At 37.7% G+C, this 12,433-nt stretch overlaps 2 protein-coding genes across 2 annotated transcripts in view; one reads left to right on the top strand and one right to left on the bottom strand.

The window, feature by feature from the left end:
* Positions 1 to 12,433, bottom strand: part of LOC115887394 (CCR4-NOT transcription complex subunit 11-like) — a 140,466-nt gene that overhangs the window by 19,344 nt on the left and 108,689 nt on the right. The window lies entirely within an intron of this gene.
* Positions 1 to 12,433, top strand: part of LOC115887387 (disintegrin and metalloproteinase domain-containing protein 10-like) — a 36,299-nt gene that overhangs the window by 12,586 nt on the left and 11,280 nt on the right. The window contains exon 4 of the mRNA XM_030906802.1: positions 3,312 to 3,527. Coding sequence (XP_030762662.1) covers positions 3,312 to 3,527 — 216 coding nt within the window. The remainder of the gene's footprint in view (positions 1 to 3,311; positions 3,528 to 12,433) is intronic.

The raw sequence follows: 12,433 nt of genomic DNA, 5'->3' as shown, positions 1-12,433 counted from the left end.
CCTTGAAAAGCGCACATTACTTTGAATACCGTCTCTTATCGCCACTTTACGAACTACTTTCAATCTAAAAATACATGTTTCACTCAACAATTTTAAATACGTATTTTGTTTTTTCGCTATTTTTTCGATGTATTTCGACAGCCCAACAGTCGCGTCGCGCGTCGTCCAAGAGTGCCACGTGTGAACTGGTCCTTTGAGCCGCGCCGTCGTGGCGGGCTTGCGTCAGACGACGATGTTAAGCAACGTTGCCGTAGTTACAACAATTTCAAATTCAAGACATTCGAAGCAATCAAATTCGTATTAAATTTTAAAAATAAATCAGAGAAACATGAAAGGAAACAAACAAAACAAAAACGAATTGATTATTCGTCGGGCTGTTTTCGATATATTGAATTCTGAATTACGATAAACATTCTAGAAATTTCTTTTTTGTGACCTTACCAATAATCAATTCATTTGTGTTTTGTTTGTTTCCTTTCATGTTTTTCTGTTTTATTTTTAAAATTTAACAAGAATTTGATTGCTTCGAGTGTCTTGAATTTGAAATTGTTGAAACTACGGCAACCTCGCATGACGCAAGCTCGACACGCCGGCGCGACAAAGGACAGTGAACAGTTACGCCAGTTACCACTTGTGTCTAGCCCTAGCAGGCAACTGTTAAGCCCGACCAATCACGTTAGAGTTTTTGACAAATACAAATGGATTAACACACTCCAAATAACCACGCTAACCAACCTGATTGGTCAAGCTTAATAGTTGACTGCTAGGACTAGACACTTCTCCAGTTACCAACCAGTGATGCGCGGCTGTCTTGGCCGACGGTTGGGCTGTCGACGGAATTGTCGAAGTACATCGAAAAAATAACGAAAAAACAAAATACGTATTTAAAATTGTTGAGTGAAACATGTATTTTCTTAGATTGAAAGTAGTTCGTAAAGTGGCGGTAAGAGACAATAATTCTCAACATTTATTCATTCAGAAAGGTATTCAAAGTAATGTGTAACGTGCTTTTCAAGATGTTTTGTAAATCAGTGGTTCAAATTGTGATGAAGCCCTATATGAAAATAATATGTTAAGTTAAAAATGGGAACTGTTATTTTAGCAGTTTTTATAATAGCATGTACAAGTAAAGCAGCACAATGAAGTGTATTTTAGTTAAGTGTGTATCGAAAAAAGAGAACTGTCGCAGTTACATCGATCTGTCATAAGTATCTTTTTTAATATTGGGTAAGTTTTTTAATTTAACTTTTTTTAACTTTTAATTTATTTTATGTAATAATATCATAATCTTAAAAATGTAATGCATCTCTGCAAACTCCTCAGGTGTTGTGATTTTATGACTTACTTTTAAACATGTACTTTCTTGTCCATATGGCAACACAGTGCGTCGAATTAACTGATATCCGGGCTTGATCCGGGTAATTGGATGTAGTTGGCAATATCTGCCGGCGGTTCTCAAAATGTTGCGATTATTTTTTTAAATTTTCAAAGTTAAATAACTCGGTTATTTTCAATTTATTTTAAAAATGGTAAAGAGAAAATATGTTTATTTTGGCCAGATCTACCACCTCTTAAAATATAAGTTTAGGCCTCCAGTTGATGACGTCACGAATAAGCTGTCCGGCTTTGTTATTACGGTGGTTACGCCTACATCGACAATGCTTCGAAATAAACTAAATCAAGCGATCAAGCGAATCGCTCGCCGCTTGCTACTTGCCGTTTATTACCGAAAGAATATGTGCCCTGCGCACGCAGCTCACTGCTTGGCGCTTAGCGTTAACGAGTACTTACAACATGAGACGGACAAAAAACCGTATTTTTAAATACGAGCGATATTTCGCTCGAGTGATCACTCGGTTATTGCAATCGCTTGATATAGTCTGTGAAACGAATAACTTTGAATTTGACAGTCCCCGCGGGCTTTTCCAGTGTAAATTCTGTTAGGTTAGCAGCTTGCGGCCATGCTGATGCAATGCCGTCTCTAATAGAACAGCCTCGGAGCGAGATTTATGACGTCACGCTAGTTAGATACTACGGATTAATTATGTTCTAGAATACATGGAAAATATAATTATTCAAAATTACATATATATTTATATGTAATTTTTTGGATTATATTCGACACTATTTTTTTCATGACACAACACTGATGACCAAAAAAAATCATGAAAAACCAAATGAAAACTTAATCAGCGTTTTTCCCGAACCTAAATCCCAAGAAAATCAAAAATTTTAGAATAATTTTACATATAAAATGACAGCGATCTTTATTTCATAGCCATCGCTTTTCATGTTAAATTAGATCGATTTTCAAACCCCAAAATTTAAAATATATTTTACATTTTACCCATTATCTTATGTACCTATTCATTATTTGTATATTATAAAACATTTGCTGCATTTGTATGGTTCATAGTTTATTTGCCAAAGTATTTATTACTATAAATCGGTATATATATTGTATTTATTAACTGTATATTATGTATAATATTTCATGTAAACTATATCATTTTTAAAATACAGACCAAAAATACGAGGAATAATTATGTTTTCCATGTATTCTACAACATATTTATTAATCCGTAGTATCTAACTAGCGTGACGTCATAAATCTCGCCCCGAGGCTGTTCTATTAGAGACGGCATTGGTCTGATATTTAGAAATGTCAAAGGCTGATGACATTTTACTTTTATCAATTATGACATTTCGCGTTGATTTTTGCAAGAATAGGAAGAACTGTCACTTGTTTTATTATTTTCCTTTTCTATTTCACGAAAATAAAAAGAGTTACCTATCTGATTCGTTCAGGCACTCATTTTAAAGAATATCAGTAACTTTTTGGATAGAGGGATTTTATATTTGCCATGTTGGTAAAAAATAACGGTCAAAATTCAAAGTTATTCATTTTATAGACTATAGTCGAGTACTCGATTATTGAAATTAATCGGTTTTTCCCATCACTAATTTTTAGAAACCTCATAACAATGCAAATAAAATAAATAATGTAGAGGGTGTCCCACTTAAAAAACACAAGTTTGCGTTCTATTTCAAGAATGACAGCTCGCAGCGAGAAACTAGTTAACGTCACTGCAAGTTTTCAATAAGTTATTAAATAATCTAGATACAAAAGAGTTGAAAAAGGCAAACATTTCAAATTCGCCCTGTATTTCAGGAACTGAGGGGGCTAGGACAAATATGCGTGTAGCATCTTCAGTTCATAAGTCAGTACTCATAAAACACAAAACCCCATAAAACATACGAAAATGAGACACCCTGTACTCTATTAAGTATTATTTTATTTCTATTTGTAGGACACAGTTTTGGTGCTAAGCACGATGAATCTGACAAACACCGCAACCTGACTGATCCTACATGCCGTGGCCACCTTATGGCACCTCAAGTATTTAACAAATTTACAGGCATAAAGCAGCTTTCGTTTTCAACTTGTAGCAAAACGGATATGAGGGCTGGTATGGTTGGGCATGGCAGCTGCATGGAGCCTGCAAAAATTCCATTTTGTGGAAACTGTAAGGATAACATAGGCAAATACAGGGTGTTTTAAAAAACATGTGCAATCTCTCGTTTTTTTTACTTATTATAATTTCCTTACAAGCGCCTGTAGTGAATGACATTTTGAGGGTGATACAAGTATTTGTCCAAAAAAATCCTTATGGGTTTTTCGCCACTGCACTGCAAGAAAAATCTACAAAATAAAATAGTTATTTTTTGTAAACGCTTCTGCGTTAAACCTAAACGGACGCTGCTTGTCAGAAGTTGTGTTTACAGCAATAAAAATTTGCCTAACAAAGAAAAAAATGCTTAACGTTTCGGAAAGTTTTCTCTTTCCGTCGTCGGAAGCAGAAAAATATAAAGAATCAAGAAAAAAACTAATTAAAATATTTAAATTCACTGTTAAAAGTAAAAAAAAAAAATTTTTTTTACATTAAAAACACACCACATTTTATAGAAAAAATTTCAAAAATTAATATAACTCCTAACAGTTTAATGGTTAGTTTTGACGTTGTTAGTCTTTTCACTAATGTGCCGGTAGATAAATCACTTAAAATAGTTAGGGATAGATTAGAACAAGATACACATTTAATAGATAGAACAAAATTAAACATAGATAGTATTTTGGAATTGTTGACACTTTGTGCTAAAACTACTTATTTCCAATTAAATAATGAATTTTTTCAACAAGATTTCGGTATGGCAATGGGATCACCTCTCTCTCCTTTGTTAAGTAATATCACAGAGTAACGTAAACAGATGCGACAAACAATGCAAATGTGAAAATTACATTTTGGCGAATGCGCCAGGCAAATTTTTCCGTTAGATTTGTCATATAGGCGAATTTTACAGCGGACCAGCAAAGTAACCTCCATTCGTTTACTAAGAAGCCACGCCTGCTTTGTGTAGAAAATAGAGAGGGAATTTTGTAGTTCGGAATCAAATAGAGATGATTTTAATTTCATTAGTTTTTTTTCATTTTTTGATACATTCACAATCTATACCTACTAATATATAAAATTCTTAAGTGACTGACTCACTGATTAATCACGATCCTGCTCAAACCACTCAACGTAAGAAGCTCAATTTTGGCATACAGGTTGATTCTAGGGTGTAGAGGTTCGAAAAGAAGAATTTTTTTCGAATTCCAGTTCCAAGGGGGTAAAACCATCCCTTAAATATTACATATTTTTTATTTAAAAAACGGCCAGTTTCCTAAAAACGCTTAAACACTTTATATGTTATTTTTGGTTTTTTTACATAATTTAAGATTTTTAAAAATGTATACAGGGTGTTTCGAAAAATCTGGTCAATTGATTAATACGATTCCTGCTTAAAGCGCTTTGACGTAAAAAGCTGATTTGGAAAACGGTATTGGACTTTAGGGTGTAGAGGTTCGATAAGAAGGGATTTTCGAAACTCGAATCTAAGGGGTGAAACCATCCCTCAAATATTAGAATTTTTTTATTTAAAAACCGATGAGTTTTTCGGAAAAGTTCTTAAAAACGTATATTTATTTTGTTGTGTTTTACATATTTTAAAAAATCTAAAATTTTACAGGGTGTTACATAAATAATGGACCATTGAGTAATCACGATTTTGCTTTAAACTGCTTGACGTTTAAGCTGATGATTTTTTTGGCAAAACGGATTGACTGTGGGTGTAAAGGTTCGATAAAAAAGGACTTTTCGAAACCAAACCGTTTTTTGAATAACAAAAATTATAAAAAATAATTTTTAAATCAATTTAAAATTATCAAATAAAATGATAGTAGTGCATAAACTATTAACAAGCAGGATATAAAAATAATTAAAGATAATTTAAGCTGTTTAATAGTAGATAGACTTTAGATAATATTTGAAATTAACAGCTGGAAGTACAGCTAAATACAAACGGCAAGCTGGCAAACAAAATCCATATTCTTTTAAAAAATTTTATATTTTGAATTTATATCATTTTTAATTTTTAAAGATATCGTCCATTTTCTTTATACATATGTATTTGATTCTCTAACCCATTGTTTAAAGTTTGGTAAATTTCTCAACTTTACAAATAAATATTAGCTGATATTTCCTAACATCATGTAATTATAGTTATTTATTATTATCAAAAAAAAAAAAAAAAAAAAAAAAAAAAAAAATAATTTTAATTCTCACATAAAAAAAAATTCAAGCTGGCAATCTCGCTTTAACTTTATAATCGTACATCGGCTGCGACGGCCAGACGAGGCGGCGCGGTGTATCAAAGGCAAGGTTAAATGCGAGAAAGAACGAAAAAAATGGAAGCTTAGAGAAGGGGGTGTGCGGGAACGATTTGAAATCACCACGGCTGTTTGTTTGGCCGAATATTTTGCCTTCATCGACGGTATCGCCGCTCTGTCGTCGCACTTCCGAACATAGGTCTTTTTGAACACAAAATTTCCCATAAGGTGTCGCATCTGTTTAAGTTAGTTTGTGGTAATATTTTTATGGAAGATTTTCAAAATAATACAATAAATAGTTTTTCAAAAAAGCCTGTAATATGGCTGCGTTATGTTGATGATATTTTTGCAATATGGCAACATAACGTTTCTGAAATAGACATTTTTTTGGAATATATAAATTCTCGCGAACCTACCATAAAATTTACTATAGAAGTAGAGAGAGGTAATCGTTTGCCATTTCTTGATGATTTTAAGTGTCAAATTTTCAAATAAACTAATTTTAGATGTTTACAGAAAACCCACAAACACAGATAGATACTTAATTTTCACATCTAATCACAGTATAAGTGTAAAAAAAGGTGTTATAAAAAGTTTATATGATTAGGGCCAAAAATAATATATACCGACGACATTTCACTAAACAGAGGCATAAACCACATAAAAAATACATTAATAAAAAACGACTATCCACCATATTTTATTGACAAAACATTAAACGAGAAATACAAACCCCAAATCATAGACACATAGATAAAAATACACAATATATACAACTTACAATTCAATACATACGAGGCGTTTCGGAAAAAATAATGTTACGGATTCCGTGGGTCCACTAATTTAAACTCACGATAAAATACTTAACGAATTTTTTTTCTCACTTTATACACAATTACTAACTTATAACACACAACAAACTAACTATTTATAAGATTCCTTCACCAAATTGTCCGATTTAAATTTCCACGCCGGTTATTTCCAATTTCAAAACTCATTTCAAACTTCCCCCAACTGTCGTAAGAGCTCCTTTTATATAGCTGTGTTGAGTGTTTCGCGAACAATCTAAAATTATAGGGACGGGTCCGCCATCTACTAGTAAATTCTATTGTCTGCTTCGCTTACTTGTCGACTTGATTAAGAGATGGCGCTACAACAAAATATTGTCTTCAGGCTTCTGGACACGTTGCGGTTTTAGTTGCTCGCTTCCCCGACAGATGGCGCCACATTCACACTTGACATTGCCCCCTTCTCAAATTTGATCGTCCGATCAAGGTTTCCTGTCTGGTATCTCTTCAATCGATCCAAATGAACTACTTTCATCTTACTTCTAGTGCTGCGTTGAATCCGGTACACTACATCATTTATCCTCTTGATGACTGTATAAGGACCTTCCCATGCTGGAGTTAACTTTGGGGACCTCCCTTTCTTGCGCTGTGGGTTATATAACCATACCATATCGTCCTGTTGAAATCCCGTAGAATTAGCTCTGAGGTCGTAACGAGCTTTCATCCGGTCACTGGCTAGCGTAATCTTACTTCTCACGGCCTTATGAATTTCCATTAACCTTTCCTTCAGTTCATCCGCGTAGTCCTCTACATTTGTGGTGCCGTCGTCTGGTGATCCGAACACCAAGTCACAAGGCAACCGTAATTCTCGACCAAATAAATCTTCGATGGTGAAAGTCCGATGGTGTTGTGAACTGCACTTCTATACGCCATTAGGAACAGCGGTATGTGTTGATCCCAATCTCTTTGATGTTCGGCCACCATTTTCGAGAGGTGTTCTTCAATGGTCTTATTGAATCTTTCGACCATCCCATCAGACTTCGGATGTAAAGCTGTTGTCCTAGTCTTGTGAATACCAAGCAGATCACACATCTTCTGGAACAATCTTGACTCGAAGTTCCTTCCCTGGTCAGTGTGAAGCTCTAAGGGAATTCCAAATCTACCGAAGACCATTATTTACCAATACTTTCAGCTACAGTCGATGCTTTTTGGTTTGGAATGGCAAAACTTCTGGCCATTTACTGAAATAATCCATCGCCACTAAACGTACTTGTTGCCCTTGTGCGTTTCAGGGAATGGGCATGCAATGTCAACAGCGATTTTCGTGGGGGGGACAGTTCAACGTTTATTGTTTCATTTTTTTTTTTTTTTTTCCCCCCCCTAGAGCGAGTGCTTTGTCCTTGGCTGGCTGCACAAGTTTTACATTGTCGACAACATTTCTTGACATCTTCGCAATAATCCACCCAGTAAAACGATCTCTCAGCTTTCTCAAGGTCTTGTTTACTCCAAGATGGGCTCCAGTTTTACCATCGTGAATTTCTTCCAATACCTGGGTAACTTTCTTCCTTTGTACCAGTAACTGATTTGTTACTGTCCTGCCATCCGCACTTTCCACGTGCGCTTTAACAAACCATTCTCAATAACCAGTGAATTCCACTGGGCCCAGAGAGCTTTGAAAACGAGCCCTCTGTTCGCAATATCCTGCCACGGTAGTCTCTCGCCGTTACCTTCCTTGAGACGTAGTATGCTCCGCATGTCTGGATCTTCCATTTGATCTTTCCTCAATTGTGTCGTCGTCCACTTTTCATCGGTTCCAAGTTTAAAACTCTTTATCATGACAGTGCCTTCACGTTGTTCCGTTTTACAGCAGTGCTTACAATCGGTTCGACAGGGTCTTCTGGATAAACCGTCTGCGTTACCATGCATTTTCCAGCACGATGTTGGATGTTAAAGTGATACTGTTGGAGCTTTTCGAGCCATCGTGCTATTTGACCTTCGGTTGTTTCATCTCCATAAGCAACTTGAGAGCCGCATGATCTGTCCTAATTGAAAATTCTTGGCCGTACAGATATTTATGAAATGATCAACTGCCTTCCCAATTGCTAGCAGCTCCTTCCGGGTAACGCAGTTATTCCTTTCTGGTTTGGATAGAACTCGACTGTAATATTCATCACTCGTTCTTCGCCATCTTGCACTTGTGATAGCACTGCACCTATGCCGATATTGCTGGCGTCGGTATCCAGGATATACCTCCCTTGTTGTTGCGGTTAGGCTAGAATAGGACTTGAACATAAAGCCGCCTTAAGTCTTCCAAAGGCTAAATCACAATCGGTGTTCCACTCGTAGCCGACTTCATCACCTGTAAGTCTATATAAGGGTGCAGCTATATTGGCAAATCCCTTGAAAAATCTTCTGTAATAGGTGCATAAACCCAGAAAACTTCTAAATTCATGCTTGTCGCGAGGTTTAGGCCAATCCTTGATCGCAGCGATTTTCTTCTGGTCGGTGTAAATTCCGTCTGCCGAGACTACATGACCCAAGAATTCCACTTGTCGCTGGAATAGCTACACTCTTCGGGTTTAAGTACAGGTGAGCATTCCGTATGCGGCCAAAGACTTCTAAATTTCGCAAATGCTCCTTCAAAAGTTCTTCCTAACCAATACATCGTCGAGGTAAAACAAGCACGTTTTCCAAGTTAATCCTTTTAACACCACCTCCATGATACGTTCGAAAGTGGCTGGAGCATTGCATAATCCAAACGGCCTGACCTTGAATTGGTATAGTCCGTTTCCTGTAGAAAAAGCCGTCTTTTCCTTATCTTCCTCGTCCAGACCAACTTGCCAGTATCCACTCTTTAAGTCGAGAGTGGAGAACCAGCACGAACCTGCCAGAGTTGTTAATGTGTCATCTATACATGGCAGTGGGTAGCTATCTTTCTTAGTGACGTCAATGACCTTCCTGTAGTCCACGCAGAATCGTGTACTACCATCTTTCTTCGTCACCAAAACAACAGAAAATGACCATGGACTTGATGATTCTTCGATTTCTCCCTCTTCTAAACAATCCTTTTATTTCACCATTGTCTCCATTTTCTTGTTGTTTGGAAAGGGGAACTCTTCTAGGACGTTGTCGAATCGGCTGAGCATGAACAGTATTAATCCGGTGCTACACAAAATCCGTTCTTCCACTGTTGTTCTTCTCAAAAATACTGCCATGCTTTAGCAAGAACTGCTTAGCCTTTTGTTTCTCCTCAGGTGTTAGGTTATCCCATGGCTGTTCTAGATGTTTTAGTGTTTCTTGGGATGCCTTTTGTGAAACAGCTGACGACACTTCATCACATCGGTTGACACTTCTTACAGGTTCGCAGATGGCTATCTTGTCACTTTTTTGGATCTTGACACAATTCGGGAAAACATTCGCAAATCTGATCGGTATATTCTTGTCGGTGTTAACCAATGATTTTCCTACTAAGTACCTATTCTGTTTGTTGTCGCTACTTTGTACCAGTCCAACACAGCACCCAGCGATTTCCTCCACTTTACCGAATACGATCTTCTCGGTATTACCAGGTATCACCACCGTTTCCGCTGATCTTACATCCATTCTTCCTGGTCCCTCGTCTGGTTATAAAATAAACTCTTCATTTCCAATATTTAAGATATTTCTCTGGTGATCGAACGAAAATCCATGTTGACGAATCACATCCATGCCCATGATAAAATCATCTTCAATATCAGCCACTAAGACGCTATGCTGAAACTTCAAATTTCCTAACTTCAGTTCGACGATAGCCTCTCCCCGTACAACGGCCATTCCCCCCGAAATACACTCTTCTTCTAAGAGGCATCAGCTTCAATACTTGCACTGAGTTAGCCCGCACCAACGTTACCATAGCGCCAGTGTCCACAGTCATTCGAATTCCCTTTCCATTGACTTTCCCGTCGATCACCAAACTATCAGCGGTTCTTCCTAGACTCCTAATGGAAAAAATCCTGGAGGCTCTGTTCTCCCCAGTCAATACTCGCCCCATAGTATTGACTGATTTTAATTTTCCTGGTGCCTACGTCTCTGGATGGTGAACGGGATCGCATTTGAACGCGGCAATCCCGTTTGATGTGACCATTCCTGCCACATCTAAAGCACCTTATGTCCTGTGATCTTCTATAGCTCTCTGTCTGGGTGTTGTTGACTCCTTTGTTTATTAGTAGCTCACATAGTTTGTTCGAACTTTTTTACCATCTCCTCCAACTTCTGTGGGTACTCTCGGGCTGTTCCTCGACTGTTACTGATCTTATCTTCGGTCTAGGGATGGCGCTAAAAGCAGCTTCTATTTCCAGCGCCCCGACCAGTGCTTCGCTGCTGGTAGAAAATCGTGACATTTGTAGCGCCCTCTGTAATTCGTTGTCCCTCAATCCGCTAATAAAACACTGGGCGGCGAGTTCCTCCCTAAACCCTTCCGGTGCTTCTGGATATGCCAGGTGTACCAGCCGACGTAAGTCTGCTTCAAATTCCTGCAGACTCTTTCCGGACCTCTGCATGCGTGTCTTGATCTAGGCCTGGTAAAGTTGGCGTCGATGTTGGTCGCCATATCTTATGTCCAGTGCAGCGACCAAAGTTTGGTATTCCTGCTGTAGGGCTGCAGGAATAGTTTACAGCAGTTCCAAGGCAGGGCCACGCAGCGCGATGACAAGTGCCGCTGCTTTCTTCTGGTCAGTCCATCCGTTGGCAGCGGCTGCTGCTTCAAACTGACGGTGGTTCATTGTCCATGTCGTTTGACCATCGTAGGTCGGGGCCTTAAGGTTCGCTGTTCCTTGAGCGCCAGGTGTCTTTACTTTTACCTTGGTCTTCTGTAGGTCCATCTCCAACCTTTCTATCTTCTGCTGAAGGCGCTCCTCCAGATCTTCTACAGCTTCTTATAAGTGGTTCTGTTGTTCCTTGCAACGTACTTCCAACATTGATTGTTGCTTTTTTTCCATTTTTTCGAAACTTATCTTGATACGGTCCTGCTCTTCAAGTTTTTCTTCTTGTCGACGCACTTCAAAACCTTGTAAAATTTCTCGATCCGGGTCATGTTCCTCTTGTTCTTTCTTTTTGTGACGCGTCTCTAAGCCTTCCAGAATTTTCTCAAGCCGGTCCTGTTCTTCTTGTTTATCTTTCTGGCGACGCACTTCTTAATCTTCAACAATTTTCTCCAACCGTTCTTGCGTCTAATTTTTTGATTCTCCATCAAGGCATTTTTCTGTAGTTGGTCTTGTTCTTCTTGACGTCGTAGTTTTTCCTCTTCTTTTCTACGGAGTCTTTCTTGTTCTTTTGCCTTCTCTCTTCTCATATTCTCCATAAAATCGCCCAATAACTTGCTTACTTCCTCCATTTTTTTTTCGCTTTGTTCTCTTGTACCAACCATAAAAATACTCTTAATTCGGGTTCTAAAATCTTCCAATCCACTTAATTTCCTCTTAAAATCCTCTTGAATCGCACTTTCGACACCAATTGTTACGGATTCCGTGGGGCCACTAATTTAAAATCACGATAAAATACTTAAACGAATTTTTTTTTTTTTTTTCTCCTTTATACACATTACTAACTTATAACCCACAACAAACTAACTATTTATAAGATTCCTTCACCAAATTGTTCGATTTTCAATTTCCACGCGGTATATTCAAATTTTCAAAACTCTAAACTTCCCCAACTGTCGTAAGCGCTTCTTTTATATAGCTGTGGAGAGTGTTTCTCGAACAATCTAAAATTATGGGGACGGGTCCGCCATCTACTAGTCCATTCTATTGTCTGCTTCGCTTACTTGTCGACTTGATTAGGAGATGGCGCTACAAAATATTGTCTTCAGGTTTCTGGACACGTTGCGGTTTTAGTTGCTCGCTTCTCCGACAGATGGCGCCACATACACCTTGACAATCTCTTTCTCTTTTTTTTT

Source organism: Sitophilus oryzae, unplaced genomic scaffold, assembly GCF_002938485.1.
Source record: "Sitophilus oryzae breed Bouriz unplaced genomic scaffold, Soryzae_2.0 scaffold_115_pilon_pilon, whole genome shotgun sequence".
Lineage (NCBI taxonomy): Eukaryota > Metazoa > Arthropoda > Insecta > Coleoptera > Curculionidae > Sitophilus > Sitophilus oryzae.
The sequence above is the reverse complement of the archived record's forward strand: the minus strand, read 5'-3'. Positions and strand labels throughout refer to the sequence as shown.